Consider the following 27,454-nt stretch of genomic DNA (forward strand, 5'->3'; position numbering starts at 1 on the left):
CATTATTTACGTACAAAATTTTTAGTTATACATTTAACCGAGTTTATAAAGCCTCGTGAAAAAACGACAGTTCTCATGTCCGTATTGGAACTGGAAGATTTTTTCATTTCGTCTACGACGCTGAAGTTTGCAACGTTGGAGTTCAACGAAATGAACGAAAAAAAGATTAATCATTAATTATTTTTTTATTTCACGAATTATCGATGCGGCTTGAAATATGACGAATTGGCAATTCGGCAGGGAAGAAAATTGGAGATTTACTGGAATTATTTGAGAGTTTTTTTAGACCATTTCGTTGGACTCCAACGTTGGAAACTTCAGCGCCATATTTCGTCTAATTCACGAGATTTCGCTATTGCAATCGAGAGATTTAATTCGCGCGGTGTGGAAGGAATACTTGAAGGCTGGAAACGAACAAAGATGCACGCAGAGTCCAAGGAAATTTTGATATTGGCGGAAAAAAGATAATTTGAGGCGCGTGCAATCGATGTAATTGCAAGGATGCATATTTTAGCATCGTCGTTGTCATTTTATCCGGTGCTTTTCGCAGTCTTCCTCGCTTAACCGAGTCTCGCGATTAAGCTCATAAATAAGAGGCGTTAAACGCGTCGGAGGGTAATAAACGCTCTCGAGATCCGACCAATTTGTAATGTCCACGGAACAGAGGCCATGATTTTCAACTTTTAAATAACGTTAAATGTGAAAAAATGAGCAAAAATTCATTTCATTATGATAAACGGTACATTATGAATTTTTCTAATTTATACAATTCATCGCCGAGAATTGCGGAAGCGAAAAATCACGAGGAGCTCACTTTCATTATCGTGTCGTGGAGAAAGAAAAGAGCACCGTTTTTCCAACTCGATGCTTCCGGTCGTTTAATATTCCTCGTTTATCATATCTCGTGTTTCGAGCAAATCAATTGGCGGAAAATGAAAGCGTTCAACTTTTATCGACTTGCGACTACAAAATCATCTTACTCAAGACCTTTCTCTGTCGGTCATCGATTCGTGTGCATTTAACTGCGCTTTTTATACTCTACGTTTCTTTCACTTCGTACTTTGGTACGAATGTTTCTTCTTCTTCGTTTCCGTTCTTCTACGACGACGAACGGCCATTCCGAGATGGAGGCCAATTCAGCTAAAGCGCTGCGGTTCCCTCGGGATTCTCAGGATAAAAAAGAAACCGTGAACCCCTACGACTTGCTGCAAATTTGAGCTTTACAATAAAGTTTTTAGGGCCACGTACGCGACCCGCTTGACAACGTCGAAAAATACTTCGAGCCCCAAATAAATGGGGGAAAAAAAAAACTATTTTCCTCTGCCTTCATTTTCCATTGTTTTTGTTGGAAAAAAATACACTCATTTTCAAAGCTTTTCTAATGAGATTTCCATTTGTTTCGTGTGTTGCAGGACATGTCGGACGTTTGCGTCGGGACGAGTGTAGGAACGATCACGGAACCGGAGTGTTTGGGGCCCTGCGAGCCTGGCACATCGGTGACCCTCGAGGGTATCGTTTGGCACGAAACGGAAGGAGGTGAGGACCTATTACGGACTGATTATTGTACTAAAAAAAGAACATAACGAAGCTCTATCATACGAAATGATCTTTTGTCTCCGCGTTATAATGCCTGCGGTAATTACGAAGACACGTGAACCGCGTGTCGTCTCTGCTCGTCAGCAACAAAAGAATTTCCATCTCTGACGAATTTGCGCTCAAATTTGAAAAGCTCCTTTGAAAAAGACAACCGAGTTATTAGAATTGGCTGAAAAGACGGCTGATATGAAATAAACGGGAGCATTTAAACTCGATGCATAAAGAACGCGAAGATATAATTAACTGAAAGCTGCTCCGCTGTATCATTAACATTTGAAAGATTTATTTCCCAATAAAACATCTTTAAAATCCTCCCGAGTCTCGTATCAAAGGATTCATAAAGAAAAAGCCCACAATAGACGAGCACGAGAAGAGAAGCGGAGAAAAAGAGGGCATAAAGAATTGAAAGGAAAACTGGTATTGAATTCAACGCTTTCTGCGAAAGATTGCAAAATTTATTCCCGTTCGTAGCCTCTCTGACGTACGAATTCGCAAGGACCCTTATCCCGTCGAAACATCCTTCAGTGATGACGAGGAACGAATAGACGAATGGTATAAGAGGTGAAAGGGAGAGGGAACGGGAATAACTTCGGTTCTATACACTTTTCCCGATCGATATATACGTATATATGAAAATGTATAGATTCGAGGAGGGCGATTGGCGAGGAGAAGAGTAGAAATCCCGATGGAGTGGAAAAGTCGATCGTGACGGTATTTCTTTTCGTATCAGGGCGTAGCCCGGGAGGAATAAAAATACGAAAAAAATCCAGCAAAGAGCAAAAAGAAGATCGACGTCGTATGAATATTACACATGCACTTTCTTATAAATGTTGAATTTATCATTATCATTACTGTTATATTTTTATAGACGTTTGAATTTGTAATGACGGTGGCATAGAAAAATAGACGTCAGAAAAACGGTAATAGTCGTAATAACGATTTTTATCAACGCGTGAATAATAACAATAATAAATGGATAAAAATAAAATTGGAGGGAAGTTGAAAGATGAAGTTTTTGCTTTCAACTCAACAAATCCAAATGAAAGAAACTTCTGCCTCGTTTTACACGCTTTTTTTTCTACGTCTCCCGCGAAATAGCTCTTTCCGTAATTCTCCATCTACTCCCAGCTCGTTTTCGCATACATTTGAATGAGAAATTAATTTTCTCCTGTCGAGAGCAATCCGAGATAGGGAATCTCGAGAGCTTCGCTTCTTTTCCACTTCTCCATCATCTCTCGGATCTCTCTCGTGAATCTTTAAGTTGCGAAATGTATTCGTAAATATGAAAAAATCATTGGGAGGGACCGAGACATTGAATCGAGAATAAAATCGTTCATTTTTCGAGTCATTTTCCGGTGAAAATGCATCTACAATTGTTTCTATATTTCATTGGCCTTTCCATCATTTTTACTCGTTCCCTCTTCATTGCTTTGAATATAAAAAATAATGTCTCGACTCCCAAGAAATACGGTCAATAAAAATGAGATGGAAAATAAGGGGAAAAATCGTCTATTAGTGAAAGCAGGTATTTTCAGTGGTAGTTTTCCATTAAGGAGACACGGTGTCATAAAAATAAAAGAGCGGAAAAAACGGTAAGAGAGAAAATACATGGTTCTCGTGGGGGTGAGTGAAAAGAGGTGGACGGTGAGGGGGGAACACGTGAAATCCCGAGGACAGGTTATTTTCATCGAGTCCTTTCGAGAAAAGAGCAGTGGCAAGAAAAGTGCTTCTTCTGGAGCGGAAATACTGCTTAATCTCGAGCCCGGCGTTTTACCACGCGACGCGATCTTATTTGACTCGCCCTCTCTTTCTCTTTAACTTTCGTCCTTTTTTTTCCATCTTTTTTCTTTTCTCTGCGATTAAAACGAAGAGTGGTTTCGTTCTCCCTTGGGAGACACTCCCTTACTCGGCACTCTGGTCCTCCAAGCGGATTATCCTGCTCGTACCTATACTCACGAATCCACCCTTTTTTGCAGCCCCGGCTCTTCATTTTTTTCTCTTAATTTATTTTCTCCTCCCTTCGATCTTCACTTATTCCCCGATTTTCTACAGCCTCCTCTCCTCAATTTTCTTTTTCTATTTTGATTTTTCCAACTCTCCCCACCGATCGCTTTATCTCCATTTTTTCATACTGACAAACTTGATGGTTTTACCATTTTATTCTTATCTTTATCTCGAATTTTTCATCTCTTCAGTTTTCACATTTCGCTCGATTTTTTTCTTCCAAAGTTTGCCGAATCCCTCCAAGCTTCGCTCGGTCCTTGATTCTTTTTTGTTTAAATCCTCTCCATATTTATCTATTTTTCTTCTCGACCTTTCGTCCCCTGTTTAAACACCCCTGCTTCGTGCTCTTCTTCCCTTCAATTCCGATTTGCATTTCATCACTTTCTCTCAAACCAAAAAGCTACAGTCCAATTTCCTGTACGTTTTTTTCGATAGTTATTTTGTTCCTCTAAATAATGATTCGGGTACAAAACATCGCTAACGTACCCCACGAAAGCGATGCTCGAGGAACTGGAAGGAATTGAATATACTCTCCATTTTGTGCGACTCGTGTCGATAAATATATATTTACGCGTATAAAGATACGAACGCACGCATACATCGGTATATTTATATCTTTTTATTTATATAAAATAAGCACGTATATATAGGGGCCACGGTTGGAGCATTTACGACCCCTTAAAAATTTACGATCGCCACTATCTAGATCCGGTATTCCTCTCCGTGTAGTGCATCCCGCGAGAAACGTGTTCGACAAGGTCATTATCATCATCGTCATTATCGATATTCCGCTATGCTTTATTTATCGTAAAAACGGATGAAAAAGAGCTGAAAATAATAATAAACACAAAAGATAATGGAAAGCTCGATGGTTTGATGAGAAAGTGTATTTTTCGTCGAATAAAAAACGTCTTCGATAATAGATTCATCCACGCCCGATCTCCCGGGGATTCAGGCCCGAAATACTCGGAAAGAAAAGCAACCCACGGGGTGAAAACGTGCTCGAGAGTATGAGAGGATTTTATCTCTGAAACCAAGTATAATTGGAGCTTTGTTTGAACAGTTTTGATAAATTAGGTCGTTCTATGGTATCCCCGAGCCACGAGCTCCAACCTATCATGGCGATTGTGTTGACCGAATGTGGTACGGCTCTGTGTGTACTTATTTTCAACGCCCCCGGGTGTGGCTGTTACCGGACTCGATAAAACAGTTGCTATTTTTCTCGAATGCTCTATCAAAGAATCATTGTCTTCGGTATGAATGAATTTATCATTAATCTAAGCGTCTTTCTCCGTTGTCGACGTGCCCCCGATAAACCTCGAATATCTCATAACTCCACAGGACCAAGAAGCGACCCTGCACAGCGAGAAAAAATGCGCTTTCATCCGAAGCTTGGAGTGCGGCGCGATGACGTGTGCGGAGAGCGATCTTGTTTGCTAGAACGTGATTTAATCCCTCAAAGGGTTTTGAGAGGTTATTTGGGGTGTAACACAGATAGCGAGTAAGAGGCTCGAACGTCAAGCAACGACGGGGGAGTTGCTTTAGCTTCCGAATCACCCCGTGGAAATTCACGAGCGCACACATCCGTCGGTAGATGGGGAAGGGATTTGAGTGAGAAAGGAACAGAGGCTCGCACGCAAACGCACATGATTGTGTGATACCACGGAGCAGCTCCAATATCCATGAAAATCCCAATTCCGAGGAGACAAACGTTATACGTAGACACAAAATCGATAGATGGAGGGCATAAAGGCGTAATTTAGCTCCAGTTATTGGGTATAAACTGCCAGCAACTCCATCTTGCTTGCCAACAAGAAATGCGTGACGTTATACATCCCTGTGTACTTCTCACACGCAGGCTCTATACTTGTATAAATATTGAGACAGCAGCACCGCCACCGCATCGTATATGAAAAAAGCTCAGGGACGATTATGGACGCGTTACCAATTTAGCTTTCCTTCAACCCACTCTCCATTGTATCTCGCTCTCGTCGCCGATGTCAATGCACCGGGAGCATTAGGGATGAATCCCAGTTGGATTTTGAGGCTGAAAGAGGAGTTTCCGGATCAGTGAGACGCTCGGAAACGATATGCTTTCGAGAAGCTATCGAAAATACTCATTCCCCTCTCACCGTATAGAATAAATACGATAATGTATAGACGCATATACGCGATGCTTTTATACGCCGAAAGAGCAAAGTATACACATCGCGAACTCCAAACGTAAACTCGTGTCACACGTGGCTTGTTATCGATTTCTCCTTTTACCACACATTCCCGACTCTCATCTTCCAACAAACCATCCTGTCCCATGTTCCACCTTCTTCGGGGATTGATATTGGCAAGATGGCTTTAGCGGCATCGGGCGACACGCGCTCGTTTCGCATACATCGAAAAGAGCCTCATCTCCCTCTTCCACACGTATTCCTTTCCGAAATAGGATTCCACCGTTTCTCGCACAATTCAATCTCCCGCGTATCAGCACGTTTTTTTCCTATACTTTTCAACTCCTCTGCATGAAAACTTGCAGTTGAAGCAACCCTCAAAATGCGATTCACAAATCTCTGTTTGGAAACTTACAATCCGTTTATATATGTTCTGTTGTAAAAATAACTAATAGTTTTATCAATATTTCGATTACAGGAATTTCCGTAATAACCCGCCTCGATCCTACACGAATTTCCATTTATTTATTCAATGAAACGAATCACTATAGAATTTGTTCAATTAAATACCCAAGCGCTCGACCAAAATTTCATAATCCGAGTATCGATTTTCCCCAACTTATCGGCCGCCTGCGCGTACCAACCTTAATAAGGATTATTTCCTATACAAAGGTACGAAGGTTTTATTTATTACTACAGATAATGAATATCGCGTTAGTGTTGTGCAGCAGCAAGTTTCTTGACGCATTTGACGGAGCTGGGCTTAGCGATCGTATTATACACATGTATATTCGTGCATCCATTGTGTATTAAATTATAGAGAGCCTCGGATGTATATCGTGAAGTTTAGAGCCTAGTTCGTAATTACAGCGTTGACAGGACGTTAATTAAAATACATATGGGTGGAAAATGGGGAGACGGAGGGCAATAATATAATCGTTCTCACGGGAGGTGACCACACCTTGGGTACACAAACGGAGTCAGGGTTGTTGACGCGTCTCGCACCACCCCCTTTATCGCGTCGCTCTCCGTACACGTAATCCAGTTTGCATTGTTCTAGTTTCTATTTTGATTAATACAATAGCGATGTACGAGTAGGGCGAAGTTTAATCGATTTTTCTCCACCTCCTTTTCCTTTCCGCATATTCTCTCGGCGAACTTGCGCCCTGAGAGGCTGAGAATTTTGCGGAGAATTGTACGAAGAACCAAGCACAGAAAAAAAACGTACGGACGAGAACGAGCGAGGGGAGAATCGCGAGGGGTGAGATGAAGAAGAAGGCACAATGAATTCTGTTTAGTTCCCTCCGTCTCTTAGTCTCTTTATTGCCGCGGCAAAACCCTCGGAACTCCCTCTCGTAAATACATACATACGTACAATGCTTTAATAGCACAGCATTCACGTTCCTTCCACCTTTCAACCTTTATCTCACTCTTTCCGTGGACTCACTTTGCTTCAAATGCTCTCGTACCCTGCCTTTTCCCCATCCTCGTTCTCGTGCTCTTGAAAAATGGTTAAATCCTGCTCGTCCTGCAAGATTTATTTATCAAATTCATCACGTTAATATTACATCTGTTTACACGTTTCATTTATTCAACTGATTTCTCACATTTAGTCACCGCGACTTGTTTTTTCTTCCACTCCTAGTCCATTTTTCCATCTCCGTTCGCTTTTGTTTTTCCCCTTATTTTTTTTTTTTTTTTCATCTTTTTTCATTCCTCCTTAATGTGAGAGCGATCTTTCGTTAGCCGATGACACGTGTGGAATTTTTTCCTGTGTGTGTTTTTTTTTCTTAAACCTTCCATCAACTCGGAGCGCCCTGATTGCTCTCGAGTCTGCTGTTTCTGCCTCTCAGTTAGGAGAGAAGAGGAGAGAAAATATCTACGTCATCGTCTGGCTTCGAGCCAGGCTACTTTCGAGAGTGAATCTCCCTCCGAGCACCGAGCGCACAACGTACATGCATATATATATATATATATATATATATATATATATTGAGCGCGCTGACTAACGGAAAGCGATAACCCTCGTGATTTAACACGCGAAGTGGCACGAGTTACGCCCTTTTATTTAATATGAATATCGTGTTGGAGAACTCGAGGGAATGAGAGAGAAAAGCAACCTTCTGTATTCTTGGCTGTTCCGCGTGTCTCTCTGCGCTACGCCTCGATGCTCCATAGCCCTTACGTGTACTGTACTCAAGAGTACTCTCCTCGAAGCACCCCCGGAGTGTCCCCGAACGTCGTATACCTCTCCAAGTGCAACCGGGGCAAACCACTCTCTTCATATTTACTTCTCTCTCTCTCTCTCTTTCTCATCCATTCCCTTTGTATAAATTCACGTCTTCCTTCTCCCATAGCCTCTTATCCTTGGAAACTCCAAACGAAACCTCGCAACAACATGCTTCAAGTTCTCCGTCTCGTGGAATTTCAATAATGGCTTCAATTATTTGAAACTGTAGTGTAGAAGCCAAATATACAATTATAATTAGCCAAACACACCCTAATGAGAAAAATGAAAGCTCCGGAAATGCCTGAAACCACGGAAATTAATGTTCGATTGTCATTGGATATCCGAACGTGTGTAATACTCCGGTGAGAATTTCAAACTTGACACAGCTTTTCACATCACTTCACATGCCTGTTCCGAACGGCAGGCTAAATCACGCGATCGATATCCGAATATCGTGCTCTCTCATCTAGAGAATCGATCATGGACCGGATCCCCCGACTCTTCTCCCGTTGCCATTTTCTCGGTTAAGAGAATCTCAAGAGCGCGTGTTACTACGATCTTTATCCGAAAAGCTTCAATATCCTAGTCGCACATTGGAAGCCTCGCACAATGTATATTATTATCACACATATGTGCTACATACGGATATGTACGGATCCGTAAAATTGGCGAATCTCAGCTCGCCTACGAGCTCCAGCAAACGAGGAGGGTGCACAGAAAGAAGCACGACTACCGGAATATCTACTCTCAGCTATCTCGTTTCTATTGTGAGATTCCCTGTTACATTCCAGGCGAACATTTCGCCTCTGGTTTCTCCCCTATTCCTTTGTATCTCTGCTCCATTTTTTCGTTTTTCCACCATTCGGTAGAATTATCGAGGCAGCCGGATGGTGCTGTTATCAAACGACGGCCCATAAAGCAGGATGCGTTACGGAATAACATATATGAACGAAGGCCGAAAAATGAATTGATTCGTAACTCGCGGTCTCTTGCGATTCTATTGTTTTTAACATTCGTTTTCAATTGGTCCTCGACACGAGTGAAAAAAGGATCATTCGTACGAGGCGTTGGTACAATCCTCCGGGTACGATATCGAACGATGTTGATAGAACTTAACGAGAAACCGTAGAATAATAATAACGGCGATAACGGGCCGGAGATTGAGTCCAAAAGTGGCCCGGAATGGGCAGAGCGAAAATCCACGTCTACGTGAAGTTGTAACCGCATTCGTATTAACGCAATTTCAACAGTCAACGCACGGGTGAAATGGGAAATGGACTCTGGTTCGTATGACTGTATATATAAATAATATTGTATTTGATGATCGTCTGTGGCGGAACTATCCAAATCGAGCTTAATGCCAGTTTGAGAGAGGAGAGAACGAGCGAAGCATATGGTATTTATATGTACACACAAACACGCTCACGCAGTTGGATCAGAAATACACTCGAAATGTCGAATGAATGATTCATGGATATCCTCATTGGATGTCGAGCGAAATGCCTCGCTCGCGAATTAAGTGCAACCACAGAATAATATGGAAATCAAAGGTGTACCTGTTTTAACGTTCTCGTCTATCCATTCGCCTCTCGCTCACCGCAAAAGCCTCCGTCCCATTGTGTGTGTGTGTGTGTGTGTGTATATATGTATGTATAGAAAGAGAGACAGAAGAGAAAAGAGAGAAATATGTATAGTACCACACGGAAATCGATATCTCTCGTCTGGCTCTCGGGGTCGTGCACGCAGCCACCCACTCATCCACGTAATACTCACACATACACGTCGGAGATATATTCCCTCGCTAATATCACGAGCAACGCGAAGAAAAAGTAAAAGCGCGCTACAACGTAATAAACAATTCTCCGATGTATATTCTCGCCTTTTCTCTATATCTCGAGCATCAAATCGCGCACTTATCTAATTGTCATAAATTTAAAAGCAGTATAACCACACTAAAATACACCGCTAAATTGGTGGTTGGAATGAGTCTCGTAAGAGAGTATGAATTATGCAATTGCGCACTCAGAAATCCCGTTAAAAGCTATACTACTCCCTCTGAAGTGAGTTATTTGCGAGGAGTTGTCAGGTCGTTCGGCAAAATCATTCATCGATTATGAACGCATTCGTTGACGACTAGTTGTATACCTTGAAATAAGATATTATCAAGCGTTCTTAATTTATAGTGAGGAATGAAAAAAATGAAAAACAATTGAAAAACAAAAAAATAATTTTTGGGAGAGACGATTAGCTAGGAAATTTACGGACAATTACTATTTGAGACGTACTAATTTTGTTGCAGGTGTATTGGTGGTGAACGTAACGTGGCGGGGTAAGACGTACGTTGGTACGCTGTTGGACTGTACGAGACACGATTGGGCGCCCCCGCGTTTTTGTGATTCGCCGACGAGTGATTTGGACGCGAGGACGCCAAAAGGACGAGGGAAACGTGGTCGCGCAGCAGCGAATTCGACTCCGGGCAACGACCTGAGTAATTTTACGGAGACGCGAAGTTCGGTGCACAGTAAGCTGAGAAACGGTGGTGCCAAGGGTCGCCGTGGTGCGCAAGGTTCACCAGCGGCGAGTCCGAGTCCAGCGGCGTTTGTGCCACCGAGACCGGATCCAGCGGCCAAGAGGAAGTCCCGAGGTCCCGAGGAGGAAGAAAAGACTAAAAGAAGAGCTCCCCCGCCGACGCCACCGAGTGGCTCACCTCCGGCGAGCCCTATTCTTCTGGAATGCCCAGAACCGAATTGTAGTAAAAAGTACAAACACATAAACGGTCTCAAGTATCATCAGAGTCATGCCCATGGTTCGGCGGACGATGAAGATACGAAAGAGGGTATAACGAGTACGTCGGAGAACGACGAGAGTAACATTGAAGCGCCGAGTCCGGCGACGCCGGTGAAATCGCCAGCTGAAAAGACCGAAGGTACTCCGGTCCGAGCGACGAGTCCTTCGGCCAGTTCGTTACCACCGGAAACGCCACCACCGCCGCCCCGAGTGCCATCCCCATCCGCGGAACCGCCTATTCCAAACATTTCGGATAAAACGAATATCGTTAAACCGGGTGTATTGAGATTCGGCCAGGATGATTTACCCGCCCCACCGGTCGTCGTTGCAGCCTCACCGGTCGTTAATAATCCACCGATTACGACCCCAGTTCCTGTCCAGGCTCAACAACAATCGCAACAGCCACAACTACAGCAGCAGCAACAGCAGCAGCAGCAGCAACAACAACAACAACAACAACAACAACAGCAACAACAGCCACCTCCCTCGAGAACGGTTCAACAACAAGTTCCGTCAACGAATCCACCCCCGCAAAGCCCCAGTCCGCATACGAGTCAGTCACCAAGGCCAGTTCCCTCGCCTCATCCTTGCACGAGCATTCCACAACCTTTGAACATACCTCAGCCTCCACAACCTACGCAAGCTGCCGTAACTGCTGCTACTCATCAAAATCAACAAAGTCCTCTTCTTCAAGTGCCCCAGCAACAGCAAGTCCCACAACAACAGCAGCAGCAGCAGCAACAACAACCTCCGACCCAACCACAATCTCAACCGCAGGCCCAAACCCAACCTCAACCTCTTACGGTACAGCCACCGCAGCAGCAACCTCTCCAATCTATTATCCCACAATTACCCTCGCCGCAGCAACAATTACCACCGGCGCATCAACTGCCACCGCTGCAGCATCCGATGCCAACATCTCTCGGTCAACCGGCACCTGCTCACGTAGTTCATCAATCGGTTTTGCCGCCTCAACAACAAGCCTCGCAACAGCCTCAAAGTTTACAAGCTTTAAATCAACATCCGGGTCTACAGGGTCTAGCAACGCAAATATCGCAACCGGCGGGTCTCCAAAACTCGTCACCGGCGGTAGTTCACCCGGTGCCAGGTTTACAGTCACACTTGTCGCCCTATCCGAGCGTCGGTCTTCACCCGAAAATGCCACAGTTCAAAGTGAAACCGACCGCGGCTCTAATGCCCGAGCAGGATAAGAGCAAAGATCCCCGAACGCCCAAATCGAGTTTCAAGAAGAAATCTCGTAAATCGCCCGGTGGAAGTCCTCATCCCTCGCCGCTCGAGCCACCGATCGTCGATTCAGCCAGGGAGGATGTACAGAGTCCTGCTTATTCGGACATATCGGACGACGCTGCACCGGTACTCGAAGCGGAACAAGCCGACAAGGTCAAGCAAAGTCAGGAGAAGGACGTAAAACCTGGTCCGCAAACGCATCTCCCTGCTCATTTCAGTATGTATCCGTATTACGGACAACCTCCTTATCTCGTTCCGAACGTTCAAGATAAACAATCGGTCGATCAAAAGCCCAGCGACCTTACCCCCAAGCAAGAGATAAAACCGTTGAACATACCGCAAATGCCTTCGATAACGAGCCTGCAGAATGTTGAGAAGGAGAAGAAGGAATTGAGCCAACCCCCGAGTAACTATTACCAGTGCGGTTACGGCACTTATATACCGGGCTATCACGCGTATCAGCAGCAAGTCGTTGAACAACGGCAGCAACAACAACAACAGCAGCAACAGCAGCAGCAGCAACAACAGCAGCAGCAGCAGCAGCAGCAGCAACAGCAGCAGCAACAGCAACAGCAGGTGCAAAATCAATCGATGGATCAAGATCCTCACGAGCAAAAGGCGAAAATAAAACAAGAGCCTCAGTCCCAACAAACAATCATGAAGGACAAGCAACACGAGAATCATCAAATTCTCAAAGAGAGCATAGAGATGAAGAGTCAAATGTCACCTTACCACGTATATCACGGCTCTCAGAGTCAGCGAGGTCCACCGCCCCCTCCCAATCCGGTCCAAGACGATCGAAGGTATTATCTCTATCCGGGTGAGCAAAGGCGCAAAGAGGAACCTCAGAAGCAACCGCAGCAAGCTAAACCGCCACCCCCGAGTCCGAAACATCAGCCGAAACAAGAGAAACCGCAGGATCTTGGTAAGAACGACGAGTCCAAGAACAACAAGCAAGAGGGCGTCAAACCGACCATGGAGACTCAAGGGCCTCCTCCACCCCCGACCTCTCAATATGCCTACATACATCCGGGCTACATGCCGCCCCAGCATTACGGCGGTTTATCCTTCGATCCGAGTCATCCGGTTTATCGCGGCTTGAGCCCCATGCTCGTACCTGGTCCCTATTCCGGCAATCCTTATTTACATCAATTGCCGAGGTATCACGCCCCCGAAGATCTGAGCAGGCCCCCCGGCAAAGCTCTCGATCTTCTCCAGCATCATGCCAACCAATATTACTCGGCCCATAAAATTCACGAGCTTCAAGAACGCGCCCTCAAATCACCGACACCTAAAACTTCTTCCTCCTCGGCCAGCCCCTCCGCCGCTGGTCCGACACCGGCCAGACCACCGAGCGGACCACCCAGTTCCGTCGCCGGACCTGGGCCACCTTCCTCGGGACAACAACCCGGTGGGAAACAACAACCTGGCGTCAATCAGCAGGGACAACAGGGCCCTGTCGACGGCGGCGTCGGTAACCTCGGCAAAGACAGCAGATCTCCGCCGCCCCAGAGGCACGTTCATACCCATCATCATACCCACGTCGGGCTTGGTTATCCACTGTTGACGGGACAGTATCCCGCCCCTTACGGAGGTAAGCCCCTCGTCCGACCCTGACAGTAAGGCTACCGGCGATCCGCGGCTCCAACTCGGTGAATCAGGCATTATTCAAAAACCGTGTTTAATTAACGGACACACACGGACCAAATGGGTAACCAATGAAAATCATTGAGATTATATGAAATCCGAAATAAATCAAGTTATTTAATGTAACGTTCGATCGTCGAAGCTTCGATAAACTACGATGCCTCAAACAATGAGCATACAAACAATGGGAATTCATAGATTAATTAAACGGAATTAAAGAAATAAATGATATTAAAGTTTGCGCTCTCCAAACGTCTAGGAGAAGTGGCTGCCTGTGCGCGTTCTGTGACAATACATAAACACGTGACGAAACACTCGTAGAGTGGCTGTTATCGAATGCATTGAGCGTGAAACTCTGTCGTCGATTACGAAAGAGCTTGAATGATCCTGACGTGCGGTTTTGTCAACGGGACGAATGAGTGTGAACTCTGATCTCTCTTTTAGTTATTTTTTTATTTCATTGTAGTTCGCTTTATTTCGAACACATTGGACAACTCGTTCGTTCGTTGCATCGCGCGGATTACCGGACTTTAGCGAAACACGAAAACGCCGATCTGTCATTTACAATTGTGAACGAGAACAACTCCCCTAGAGCACACACGAGAGAGGCCAATGGAAACTTTCTTCGTCTTCTCCTCTCCTGCATGTTCATTCCACGAAGATTTTTTCAATGACTCGTTGAAGCATGTAGAACACAAAAGGAACAGTTGATTCGTCGTCAATCTCCATATCATCTCACTAATTCTAGTCGAATCGTGATAATCGAGTCGCGACAGAGATCGATCGAGAAAGCTGACGAATCGCCTCTCTTCGTTCCCCTGTCTTCCGCCTTCCTTCGACACGACACTCCCGAGCAAAAAAACTATGTTTTCTGGCCTAAGAGTTCGTAGAAACTAATAGGAAACAGAGCGGTATCGTTTTTATCAGTTTTTTTCTTTCGTTAACTCGGCTGTTAACGAAAAACTTGGTGAAAGGAAAAAGAAAAAGGAAAACAAAACAAAGATATATTTTTTATCGTGACGAGGCTTTGCCGAAATGAGGGCTTTTTCTGAAATTCAACGAATTGCTCTCCAACTTGCACATTATATATATATATATATAGACATCATTTTATCTTCGTGTAAATAGTTTTTTCATGATTCCCAATCGAGAGTCGGATTGATGGATGCCAACGCTCCTGCACGCTCCTGCTCTCGTTTGTGGATATTTGCAAAAGAAAAGAGAAATAAATCGGCAGAACGAAAAAAAACTCCGACGAACCTTTGCTCTCGATGAAAAAGAGAATAATAATCGAGAGAAGAACACTGAGAAAAGATCGGATTGAGTTGAACGCTCTGACGAGAATTGCTCGCACAGCGTGCGTAGGATAGTTTAGAACTTTAGGCTAGTTCAGACTGTGATAATTATTTATCGTGCTTCTCTATCTCCGAACTTATATGAATAAAAAAGAAAATTAAAAATCAATAAAACAAATGAGACATCGGAGTGATGAACTAACGAGACCAGGTCGAACGCACACACTAGCTCGAAGGGGCGGAACGAGGTTTTGCAAGAAATCTTTTTTGCTCGTGTCAGAACGATATTGCAAACGTTTTATTTCGAGTACGTGATTGAAATTACGATTTATCGTGTAATCAGGACACAGCGGGTTCTCACTTGCGAAACTCTTGTAATCTTCGCGGCTGAATTCGATGAAGAAAAAACAGGAAAAATCGAACCGAGAAAGAAGAAGAAAAATCAAAAGGAACTAACACAATTCGAAGAATAAAATGTTGTCCGATTCCTCATTTGTGGGTCCGATCCGTGTCATCTTGGAAAAGCATTACGAGAGTTTTGACGCCAAAAGATCGAACGACCGACCAAGTGTATCTTATCGTAGAACAAAAATCACTGCCAGGTGTACCCCATGATCTGGGGAACCCCCACTCCCTTGCTCTTTTTCCCCAACTACGATTCTCGATTGGAGCAAACAAAGAGAAAGAGACGAAGCAAAAAAAAAATGCTTCTCTCCATTAGATGTTACACATATCCCTTTCGGATCTCTTTTAATCGATGTGATGACTGTAAACGATGTGTGTAGATCTCGTTTTTCGTAAAACTTATTCGATTATCAATGTGGTCGTAGGATGAATTTTCTTACCGGCGATTTTCCTTCCAAAATGTCGTGAAATAATCGAGAGGATCCGACACCGTTCTTTGTCCTCGCAATTTCATTTATTCTTGTTTTCGTCACGGCGCACGTATCTCAGTTTTTATATATATATATCGTTTCGTCTGAGACGTGTACGGGTAAGGAGCGTGGGTTGCGCGGGCTGGAGAATGGCTTCGTAGTTTTTTTATTGGAAGAAATGGAGCTGGCGAGATCGCCGATCGCGATCCCTTTGATTTCATGTGACTCAGAATTTATTAACTGCGTTCACGTTCATCAACGTCATCAAATCATTTGACGCGACTTGACGCGTTCCTTTCAATACCTTTCTATACCTTAAATCTAACTCATAATAACTCATTGCAACCATCGGTTTGGTAAAATTAAACTCGGTCTCTGTTGCAGCGGCAGTGCTGGCGAGTCAGCAGGCCGCCGCGGTAGCTGCCTCGGTGATATCGCCTTTTCCGCCCAAGTGACCCACGGCCCCTGTCGCTCCCGTACCCGTCGCCGGAAACTCCGCACAAACCCATCACAATCATCCGGCAACGAACGTTGGAAGCGCTGCTGCCCACTTGCACGGCAATACCGGCGGCAGACAGCCTTAGGAGGAGCGAGAAGACGCCTCGAAAAGCAAAAAAATTCCATGTTTTCAATCGCGTTTGAGGGCGAGCGGAGGGTGGCGTGGCGTGGGTTCGTCTCGTGTCTTTACGAAGCGCCCTCGTCTGTTAAAATTTGAAAATAATCTCAAATTCGAGTGAATTTTGCATTGCTCTACTGCGAAGACTGAACACGATCCGCGAGGCTAAAATTGTGGAGAAGATAATCGAATGTAAACGGGGAATGAAAATAAAAAGTAATTCTCATGCGTTGCTCATTGCGAGATTCCCGATAAAAATAATCGAACTCGAGTGCAAAGAAAGAATGAACGAAAACACAAAAAGTTTTTTTTTTTTTTTTTTTTAGTACGCGAAAACTTCCACGTGCTTGTATCGTCGTTTTTTCGCTTCTTCCAGTAGTGTCTTTCTTACAATGGAATATAACGTTCTCCATCGCGACAGGAAACACAGTATATTTCGGAATTGCGCGAAGCGATCGGCGGACCTCTCAGATCTCTATCGATTCCAAACGATTTTTAAACACAAAAAAAACGTAACTGAAACGCGATGGCGAGAAAAAATAGAAGAAATCATGGAAAATATTGATTGAAGAAAAGGCTATTCGTCGATTTACAACAAAAATTGTATGAATACTCCTGTGTATCGACTTCGTAGACGTAAATGAAAGAAAGGGAAAAAAATGAATCGACGTTTTATCGGCCTCGTCTGTAATAAAAGTATAAAAAAAAAAAAAGAGGAGATAGCCAGATAAAAAACGTCGGAATCCTCTGTGTAAATAATGTAATTAATGACGAGATAAGTTGTAGTTTTATGAACTGCAACATTGTATGGTATATATATACATATTGTATGTAAATGTATACATTTAATTGTAGTTGAATTTTAAGAATTGTAATACGAATAACAGTAGACGATAATATGTCGCGCGTTGTGCACACTTTTATCTTGACCCTCCCCCCTCAAGCCTCCCAAAGCGCGACCATTATTTCCCAGAGATCTCTCGAGGAGAGGGGAGGGAAGAATGGAGGAAGGTAAAAGTGAATGTGAAAAAAACGCATATTGGTGGAGGAGGACAAGAATTTATCAAGTTAGTGATTTCTGAAAATTCGATTGTTTTGTAATGACCGGAAACAAAGACGACGATTCTGGAAGAATATTTAAAAAATATTTACAAAAACGTATGTGTCCTCGACCACTGATAACGGAACAAGAGTAAAAGAAAAACAAAAAAAATAAACAAAAAAAGATTCATTGTGAATCTCGCTAGACTGAAACTCACGATAAAAACACGTGCGACTAATGTTCATTGAACAAATCTCATCCGCACTTCTGAATTGAATCTCGGATTTAATTCGCCCCTCGATATAGAGCAGAGACGATTTACGAGGGAATAAAAGCCCAGAATGCGGAAGAACAAACAATGCGAAATCGGCGTGATCGTGAGGCGACACAAAGTGAAATTTTTGTCCTAAGTGTAAAGAGAGCGAAAGAGAGTCGCGGTCATTTCGCGAATCGAGAAACGAGTGAATGTGCCAGTATAATGTAAACGAATGAGCGAACAATGAGAAAAGTTACATTTACAGATAAACAGACAAGTGAGAATGAAAATATAAAAATGGAGAATGATGCACGTATGAGAATAAATCCACTGTCCGAATCAATGTATTTTATTGTAAAGAATAATTTGGAGACTTCGATTTTTGTAGAGAAACAAATAATAATAACAATAATAATAACAATAACAATTAATTAATTAATAATAATGATAAATAGTAAAGATAATGCGTAAATTTGCTGAATCTATCTTGTAGAGAAATAAATTGAATAAATAAATAACAAGTAAACAATTTAATTATGTAACGATAATTATTGGTAACGACATATAAAGTATATATATATATACACATACATATATATATATATCTATATGAAAGGAAAGAAGATGAAAAAAGAAAACAAAAAAGGATATTTCGTAAGGCGGAAATCACGATTCTAAATAATTAAGAGGCGTTAAGTAATTGTAAATTGAAAGCTAGAATGCTATTTGTTTACAAAAAAAAAAAATTCAAACGATGCGAGAGACGAGCAAAGGATTATGAATAATGATGAATCAATAAATGAATAAATAAAATACATAACTTTTAGTTAGTATCGTGCGATCTTAGTGAGAAAGCGAGGGAGAGAGAGAGAGAGAGAGAGAGGGAGAGCGAAAGCATGTGTGAAAGATACGAACGAGAACAAAAAATGTATTTCAACGATGAAAGAATAACAAAAAAAAACGAAATGTACTACTTATAAATATACGGAGTATAAGTAAGAACATAATATTAATTCGATAAACTCCATTGTTTACTTCTATTTCTGTCTTCATTTTTTATCTTCGTCATTGCCATTGGTGAAATGTGAAGGAATACGTGTATAAACGAATATTCAATTATTTTTTTATTTTTTTTGTAGACTTTAAAACTTGGTGGAGTTTTGATGTCGCAAATAATCATTGGACTGTTGTTGAAAATCGCACTTTGATGCAAATGCCAAATCAAAGCGTAACGTTTTCTCCCTTATTTTTCTATTATCGTTCTCCTTTTCGTTGTGAAAAATAAAGTGGACACAAAATAGATTCCAATTACGACTGAACGCTTCTTTAGTTTTGACAAGTCATTTGTGCAGGGAAGATTGATTTGCGAGGGGAAAAAAATTAAAATTTATTCTGGTGCTGTACTGTGATTTTTGTAGGCAAAAAAAAATAGTAAAAAACATTGATAGAGGCGTCGAGAAATCGAAGGAAAGTTTGTAGCCTGTATTTGCTTGAAAATTCAATTATGTTGTTCTGTTATTTTAGAAAGAACGCGCGAATCGTTTCAATGAAATATTACATTATTCAAAAAGTAACGAAAGAATTAAAGAAAAAAAATGATGGATGCAAAAATTTAAATATTGGTATTAGCAATTCATTTTCTGACGTTTGAAAAACTTAGTTTTTTCCTTCTCTCTCTCTCTCTCTTCAGTTGTGTATTCAAATTTTGCTATAACGTTGCACAATTTATCCCAAGTTTATTAAGAGAAAAAATGCAATGAAAACATATTCACAGGAATAACGAAACCAAGTGGACTGAGATAAAATATATATAATTAAGTAAGGAGCTTTTCATTTCTCCTTTTCTTTTCATTTCGTAGGATGCAAAAAATACTGAATCTATTAAAGCTTTCATATATATGAAACGTAAACATAAAAAAGAATAACAGGCAACAGCAAATACAAAAATGCAGACATATTGTCGTTAAATTGTAAGATATTGTGTTCAGGCTCCAGAATGTATTCTGATACCCTTTCCCAGATTATTATACATATATACATATATCTGTATATACATAAAATTGCATTATGCTCCAAAATGTCCATACAAAAATAAAAATATTAAAAAATCTCATTTTGTAATTGCCCCAGTGGATTTTTGTTGCGAATATAATACAATTAGTCTCGTAATTGAAATTTCCTAAATTCGGTTATAAAACAACTTCACGAGGTGATGGAAATTTAAAAAACTTGCTCAACTCACTTATTTTTCTACGGGAAATCAATATATCACAGGAATCCACGATGCACACAGTTCTGGGTAATGTATTAAAGGTTAGTGAAATTTATTCGAATTGAATGATTAGTATAACTGGACAAATTGAATGATTCTCGAACCGGAAATAAACACTCGCCCAGAGAAACGTGTTAGACCAGAATGCAATGCCTTTTCAATGGCCGCTGTCGATCACGTGATTATTAATTCGCTCAAAATTTTACCCGCGACAAGTGGCGCTGCTGTCCAATATCAAAACCAAATTTCGAATTGAGGTTAAGTTGCCCATGGTTCGAAATCAATGAGTGCAGAGATTAAAATAAATCAAAAATTTTGGATAATTTTGAAAAAAAAATCTGTTCAACACAATTCGGTTCGAGTTTTTTTTAAAGAATGATTTTTTCATTCTTAATCAAAAGTGTGTAGAAAATATGGACGTTATTGAATACAAATTGGCTTCAAACAATCCAACCCTCATATCGCACGTATGCTTCTGTACATTTTCTATTGACTATTCCTGCTTTACGACTCTTTCTATTGTACAATAAGCAAGATTGTTATTCTGTCTGTTAGGCAATATGGAAATTGTTGGATGCAGTAAAAGAGAAAGTGGAAAACGGCGAAAGCGAATCGAAGGTATCGATCAATTGATATATGCCTATAAAAAAATGCTAATGAATTTATACAAGTTTCGTACTCTTATCGTTTATTCATTTGTTTTTTCCCAAAGATTACCGAGTTGAAATTTCTTTTGAGCCAATGTGAAAGTAACAACGGAATAATAAGTATCACAGCATGTCAGGCTTTAGTAACACTAGCGGAAAGCAGAATTCTTCCTACGGCAACCATTCTGTCAAATTTAACAGTCTGCCTAGGAAAAGCAAAGTTCGTAAATCACATTTTGTAAAAATATTCTTACACAATTATTATCAAAAATCCAAGATGGATGTTTTTCTCCATTTCCATGTATGTTTCCAGTATTCAATTGCATTGCTCTATAGAAAATCGGGTCAAACATTGAGTATATCGTTTGCCTATCTTTGTTAAAAAAATAAAACTCTGTTTTTGCAGACATTGTGGTATGGTTGCTTCAGCAATATGCAATCTCTTGACTCTAGATTTAAAAACACTTGAACCAGAGGGTGAGTGTCCTTTCACTCTGAAAACACTGCAACATCCATTGATAACAGTTTTAGTACAGAAAAAAGAAGCATGGAAAGACTTGCTGATGGATGTGCAGGCGATGCTGAATCATTGCGAAGCAAAGTATAACTTTAGTCTTGAAATATTATAAACTCAATTGAGGAATTTGAGAACCGCTGAAAATTTATAAATTTCATTTTATTGCAGATTTTTGGAGCGCTATGTGACACTTCTACGTCCACTATTTCTTTATATCCTGTGCGATCCTAAGCTTTCACTTTCAGAGAGTTGTAGACAACAAGCTTGGCATTTGTTAGTACTGGCAAATGGGACAATTGAACTACAAATTGAAATTTTGCAGTGGCTCCAAACTGCCAGCTTGGAACGTTGTCTGGATACGAATTACCGGATTCTCGAGCTTGCGGAAATCACCAACACTTACAGTAACAAATCGTTTAGTTCTGCACTCGTTTTTTCTATAACGTCAATGGCTCTAGAACTGCTACGAAAAAATGGAGATCCTCGCTCTAATCTGGATATGGTTTCAAATATTCTTGACCGCAGCGATTATAATTCTGGCAATGTTCTGATGTGTTTGGTAGCCGAAATGATTACCATCTGTCCCAGTATTTATCTATTGGATATCGTAACTATTGGTACGTCACATTAAACCGTTCACTTCTATAACGAGTGAAAATATTATCAAGCAAAATATTTCCATATTCGGAATATCAGAGTATTCATCGGTTTGTTTCAGGAAATGCTAATTTTTTTTTTTATCGATATAATAATTCACAAAGCGTCAAATTGATTGAAAAATGTTTTCAGCCGCTAAAATCCTAGATAAGACGCGTTGCAATCGAACAGTTGCTCACGTCCTAATATCATCGATTCTCCAATGGATGGCATATCCTACGGTATTGTGTTCAGAGGCTCTGGACCTTGCACGGAATTTGATTAAAAAAATTGTCAGAGGTGAACCAAAAAATTATACACCCAGCGAATCTGAATCGGATAACAAGTTTAAAGGCTTGTACAAAGTTGATGCAAATCTCCAATTTTACATGGAATTGTGTTGCACCGTGGAGTCTTTGAATCGAGAGACGATTTTGCCATGGCTAGAAAAACTATCGAAATCGCCAAATTACATCTTGCCCAGTTACAAACTAATAATTGCTGGAGTATTTTTAGAGAGCAACAACCAGGAAATCATAAAAAAAACGTGTAGGCTCCTTGTGGAATTGTCAAAAAACGGAGGTCAAATTTTGCCCACGATTCTTTACAAACTGTCGAATACTCGAGATTGTGAACAGACGAAAACATTGTTATTCGCGCTGCCAAGATTAACAAGATCGAAGGAAAATGTGCCGATCGTAATGAGTACTTTGAAGACATTATCTGCAGCTGGAAAACCTTTAAATTATGTTGCGATCGAACTGTACGTTCAAGCGTTGACAGTGGAGCCGCGATGCCATAGACATCTTCAAACAGCGCTCGTGCAATTAAGCAACACCGATACTTCCTGGCAATCGGACGTAACATGCGCAAGAGCAATGAAATACATTTGTGAAAATCATTCCGAGCACGGAGCAGAATTAGTGCCACTTTTGTCACAAATATTAAATCGATGTTCCTCGAAAAGCGGGAGTGCTGCAAGCGCTTTATCTCTCAATGGCATTTCCGCTCTTTGCGTCGCTGGAGTTATAGAAATTTGTTCTACGTGGCGGGTTCTCGCGCCAAAAATGAACGAAGAAAGTCGTGTGATTGTTGTACAAGCAATCTGCGAACTTTTCGGTGACATACCACTAACCCCAAGTCAAGAGGGCACCGAGTATGGAAAATTGATGACCGAAGTTCTCACGAAACTTTGGGACTATGCTTTAAACTCGAAGAAGCTTGAAATCGTTGAATCGGCTTTTAAAGCTTTGCAATCATACAAATTGTCCAATATGCCTTTGTGCGTACTTCCGGTTGATTTTATAAATCGTGTGGAAAAGCCGGAAACGATAAACAGTCGAAAAAATGAGGAGGAAGAAGATGGTGATAAAACGGAGAATCTCTTTCCTTATATTCCGGCCCATTATTGGATACTTCTTCTGGAAAATATCAATCGTTCTTCACTTCCAGCTGCAAGTAATTTTTTTCAACATTTTATTGGCGAGGAATTGCACAGTTTTCGAACTGGAATTTATCGATGGCCTCATGGTGAACCCGGCAATTTCAAGTATCTTTCGGAAAAAAGCCCTCTGCGAGCCATCGGTGAATACATCAGAACTTACAAGTCCACGCACAGCGAGAATAAAAAAACTGTCACGATCGAATGCATGAGAATATTTTCCCATAAATACTTGAAGGCCCTCCCTCCAATCGAATTTTCGCATTTCAAACCGGCCATTGAAATATCTTCAAAAACACGAGAGTACGGACTTTCTTTGGCTTGTCATCAAGCCCCTATTTCACCATCGGCCAAGGAATACGTGGAAAAACATATGACTGCTTTTACGAAAAAATGTGGGACTTCGAGTCCTGAAGAGTTCAAAGAGTGCTTGAATATTTATAAGAAACTGGACGATGTTTGTCGAGCGGTCGGCTCGAACGTTCTCGGCCCGTTTTTGGATACGACACTTAACAATGTTCTCGAAAAAGCTTGTCGCAACAATGAATACGCGATCGCTATGTTCGACGAAATAATGGATTATTTTGCAAAAACTCTCAAAGATGAATTAATTCACAATGACAACAGATCGTTGATCACGAGTAATTTGGAAAAGATGATGGACCGCATTGACGTAGATTCGAGAATGTTTAAATCTTACACAAACGCGGCTTTGCAATTGACAACGGAACATTTAGAGAGAATGACTTTGCCAAGCGTTTGGCTCCAAATTACTCCTGATAAATTACGAAAAGCTATTATCATTCGAGCTGAACTTGTTCTGAAGAGAAATGACGTCACTCCATTGAGCTGGATGAACGAAATTATCCGAGCTTCGTCTTCAACACGGGAGTAAGTTAAAATTTATAAATTCAATTGAACAAATTTTCTCACAAAGAAATAATTATCAAGTAAATTTTTATTCCTTGGAGGACATTTGACTTTCTCGGGTTGAGAACCCGAGTCTTTCCCGATTTCGTGAAAATATTGCTAGAAAAGGTTTCTTTTTCCTTCAACAGCGTTCACTCATGTCTTCTTGAACAATTACAAAGAATTTTGCCAGAGATAAGATTGGAAAAATCGAATGCAGCCTGGACTTTGAATCTGATGCGTCGAATAGGATCCATACTTATCGAAAGCCAGGAAAAAGAGGAAAATCTCGATGCAGCTATATTTTTGTGTGAAATTTTATTCATCAGTGTCGTTTGTTTATCAGCGACGGACTGTATACTATTAAATGATCGTAGTCTCGTGACGTCACACCTGACAAGAGCGAAATTATTCCCCCAGGCTGTAGCCAGCATAGTTCAAACGGCGTATTGGAAAGACATAATTCCGCAAGTGAGTTCAATTTCACGTCAAATACATTATATTCGCTTCCTCATTATACATACACTAATTGTTTTTTTTTTTACACAATCGACAATTTTTCGTTTCTAATTATCAGTCATTTCTGGATTATTAATTTGGTTTTTTCTTCTCTCTCTTTTTTTTTTTAACAGACCATGGAATGGCTGAATCACATGAGAACCACTTCAATACCCAGAATGTACAAAATCGTATTTCACAATGCTCTGGTATCACTGAAAAATGAAGTTTACTTCGATGTTGCATGGACGAAATATTTATCTATCAGAGCTCCAATAAACGCGTAATATTTGAAATATATTACTTCAATTTCACAGATAATAAATGTGCTACAGAAATTTGCATTGTTGGAATGCACGAGAGATTCGCACAACTTCTTTATTTTCATGCAATTTGTATTTCGGGCTCGACAATCTCAATCGTTGTCGGGATAATGGAAAAAAACGAATGGAAACAAAGAAATGTTCTCACATTACAATAATGCAAATTTACACATTATCGAGAAATTTGTGATTCACTCTTACGATAGACAAATCGTTTCGAAACTTATGCGTAAGACAATTGACGGCGTGTTGTTTTCGTTTTTTATTCCTTCAATGTTTTTTTCAAATTCTCACTAATAAGACTTTTTTTATCAGACGAGAAAAAAATCGGCTTTTTTCGGGCGTTCCACATCTTTTTTGATGTGTCTTAATAAAATTTTTAGTAGTAATTTATTTACTATGATTGGTTTCAACGAATTTTTCAGAAAGAGTCGGTTTTACGATTGTCGGCTTTCCATTTCCGACGACCGATATTTTATTCATTTTCTGTATTCTCTTTCCTTTTTATGGATCAAAATCGATTCGCTCGATCAGCCGGTCTCACATTGAGTGAATAGGTGAAACGAGACTCCCAGGAATAAATTTTTCACTCGTCACATGTGTTGTATGTGACGGTACTCATAATGCTACACTGATGTTTCATTATTGTCAAGAGACATCACTGTAAGTGTGTTCGGACGTGAACCACTCAATATTTGTTCCTGCGACGGTCTCATCCGTGGTTCCAATATGTTTCTTTTCGTCTCTATGTTCTTTTTTATCGGTGTTCTACTCGGACTCGATTTCCTGCTGCTTGGATAAGATTTGAGCAAGCGAGCACTGAAAAATTGAACAAGATTCCCAATCACTTGACTGTCTAAATTTCTAGATAAGTTTTCAAGAAATGTGGCATAAAATTCCTATCAACGTCTTTGGGTAATTCGAGAATTCAAATATTTCAATTCTTCTGAAATTCAAAATCAAGGATTTCTTGTGTTTGTATAAAACTCACGCGTCAATCAGTTTGAGATGCAAGCGAGAATAAACTTGATATTCTTCATCGCTAAATTCCGTTGGATCATGTCTGGCATGTTCGTATAAATCACAAAATTGGTGAATCATTCTCTGGCCACTGCCATTCAAAGGAGCGGCTAGACTGGTGAGCAAGTAAGCTCGAAGATTCTCAGATGGATGCCTCTTCAGACAATTGTCATATTTAGTTATTTCAGCTTCTGGAATATTATATTTTATGAATAAAAAATACATTCGAAACCTGATATTTTTTCTAATCGTTTTATGAGCTACTAACAATTGGTAGAGAACATATTTGTTCCTTTTGTTTCTGATAATAATACATTTAACAGTAATAAAAAGTGATAATGATAGCACTGTTGAGAAAAAAATAAAAAATATTTTATTTTTCTATTTGTGTACAAAATGTGGGAATTTAATTTGATTGCTGGAGAAGTACATGAAATTTGAAAAATGTTAAGAACAAGCTTTAAAAAGAAAATGCATTTTTCAAGTCTGAACTTAGTAGATTCAAGAATTGTGGTGCATTCCAAGGATATAAACTTTGATATTGTTCAAAAAGATTTGAGTTAAAATAAAGGCTCTAATATTGAAAGAAAAAAAGAATGAAGAATTACAATGTTTTCGAATAATATTTACTCTTCGAAGGGAATTTTGATTTTGAAAAAATTTGGTACTAAGGAAATGAAAATTGATAGTACATACCTAAGGTTTTAACATCATCAACAGCTTTGAGCCTGTAATAATGTGGTGGGACTTGGCTGCCAGGTGCTAAAATATATCTATGATCACTTATGAGTTGTGGTTCGTACTGAATTCTCGGAATGACTTCTATTCTCCTCTCAATTTCTTTTTTCAGCGACTAAATGTACACAAACATTTGTATCGAGTGTCAATAAATATCTTTTTTTTTACTCCTTCTCTCGAACCCGAGTTAACCTAATATGACGAATTTTCTTACCTTCTTAGCGTCATGTCCAATCGGAATATGCGGGCCTCGTCTTGATCTCAGTGCAAATCTCATGATTTGTCTTTTTGCAAATATGAATAGCAACAAAATTGTCAATACACCAGCAGCTATAAATATAACTATTGTCACACCGGATAATTCCTCCGTCATATTTCTACCGCAGTCCACGAAATACTGACAACTGTACACAATGTAGCTGATTTTTCTCAACTCACTATAGACTATAGATCATTATATATATATATATATATTATTCTTGTTCACGCGAGCAGCCATCCAACTTTTTTACCGACTGCACGTCAAACAAGAAAATTCAATAATATTATATCATTATTGAATCCTGTTATCAAACTACGTTCACAAGATTATTGAACTATTTTTAAGTAAAATATTGAATGAATGAAACAGTTCTGACCTCTCTGGATTAGAAACATTTTCAGAGAATAACAGAATGAACTTCTGCTCGGTT

At 40.6% G+C, this 27,454-nt stretch overlaps 3 protein-coding genes across 10 annotated transcripts in view; 2 read left to right on the forward strand and 1 right to left on the reverse strand.

Annotated features, from left to right (window-relative positions):
• The window catches only part of sbb (scribbler), a 133,675-nt gene extending 113,801 nt beyond the window's left edge, over positions 1 to 19,874 (forward strand). For 7 of the 8 annotated variants that reach the window (XM_043422264.1, XM_043422270.1, XM_043422263.1 and 4 more), the window contains 3 exons: positions 1,413 to 1,536; positions 10,292 to 13,624; positions 16,232 to 19,874. In XM_043422264.1, the coding sequence (XP_043278199.1) occupies positions 1,413 to 1,536; positions 10,292 to 13,624; positions 16,232 to 16,302 (3,528 nt within the window). In that variant the 3' untranslated portion in view covers positions 16,303 to 19,874. The remainder of the gene's footprint in view (positions 1 to 1,412; positions 1,537 to 10,291; positions 13,625 to 16,231) is intronic. The other variant, XM_043422271.1, reaches the window with a different exon arrangement.
• Positions 19,875 to 20,302: 428 nt separating this feature from the next.
• Positions 20,303 to 24,977, forward strand: LOC122412597 (focadhesin). Its single transcript, XM_043422272.1, has 8 exons — positions 20,303 to 20,500; positions 20,589 to 20,651; positions 20,746 to 20,900; positions 21,087 to 21,281; positions 21,366 to 21,814; positions 21,987 to 24,165; positions 24,333 to 24,654; positions 24,816 to 24,977. The coding sequence occupies exons 1-8, from the start codon at positions 20,447 to 20,449 to the stop codon at positions 24,966 to 24,968; spliced, it is 3,570 nt and encodes a 1,189-aa protein (XP_043278207.1). The 5' UTR covers positions 20,303 to 20,446; the 3' UTR covers positions 24,969 to 24,977.
• Positions 24,978 to 25,025: 48 nt separating this feature from the next.
• Positions 25,026 to 27,225, reverse strand: LOC122412599 (protein C1orf43 homolog). Its single transcript, XM_043422275.1, has 4 exons — positions 26,977 to 27,225; positions 26,721 to 26,877; positions 25,996 to 26,215; positions 25,026 to 25,823 (listed from the first exon to the last, which is right to left on the reverse strand). The coding sequence occupies exons 1-4, from the start codon at positions 27,133 to 27,135 to the stop codon at positions 25,631 to 25,633; spliced, it is 729 nt and encodes a 242-aa protein (XP_043278210.1). The 5' UTR covers positions 27,136 to 27,225; the 3' UTR covers positions 25,026 to 25,630.
• Between the last annotated feature and the right edge of the window lie 229 nt (positions 27,226 to 27,454).

The sequence above is a fragment of the Venturia canescens genome, chromosome 6 (genome assembly GCF_019457755.1).
Source record: "Venturia canescens isolate UGA chromosome 6, ASM1945775v1, whole genome shotgun sequence".
In the NCBI taxonomy this organism is placed as follows: domain Eukaryota; kingdom Metazoa; phylum Arthropoda; class Insecta; order Hymenoptera; family Ichneumonidae; genus Venturia; species Venturia canescens.

Coding starts and splice junctions, on each gene's coding strand:
- LOC122412599 (XM_043422275.1), bottom strand. CDS start 27,135: ATGACGGAGGAATTATCCGGTGTGACAATAGTTATATTTATAGCTGCT. Junction 26,878..26,976: donor TTGGACATGACGCTAAGAAG/GTAAGAAAATTC, acceptor GTGTACATTTAG/TCGCTGAAAAAAGAAATTGA. Junction 25,824..25,995: donor CATCTCAAACTGATTGACGC/GTGAGTTTTATA, acceptor TCAATTTTTCAG/TGCTCGCTTGCTCAAATCTT.
- LOC122412597 (XM_043422272.1), top strand. CDS start 20,447: ATGGACGTTATTGAATACAAATTGGCTTCAAACAATCCAACCCTCATA. Junction 20,901..21,086: donor GTCTGCCTAGGAAAAGCAAA/GTTCGTAAATCA, acceptor CTGTTTTTGCAG/ACATTGTGGTATGGTTGCTT. Junction 24,655..24,815: donor GGAAAGACATAATTCCGCAA/GTGAGTTCAATT, acceptor TTTTTTTAACAG/ACCATGGAATGGCTGAATCA.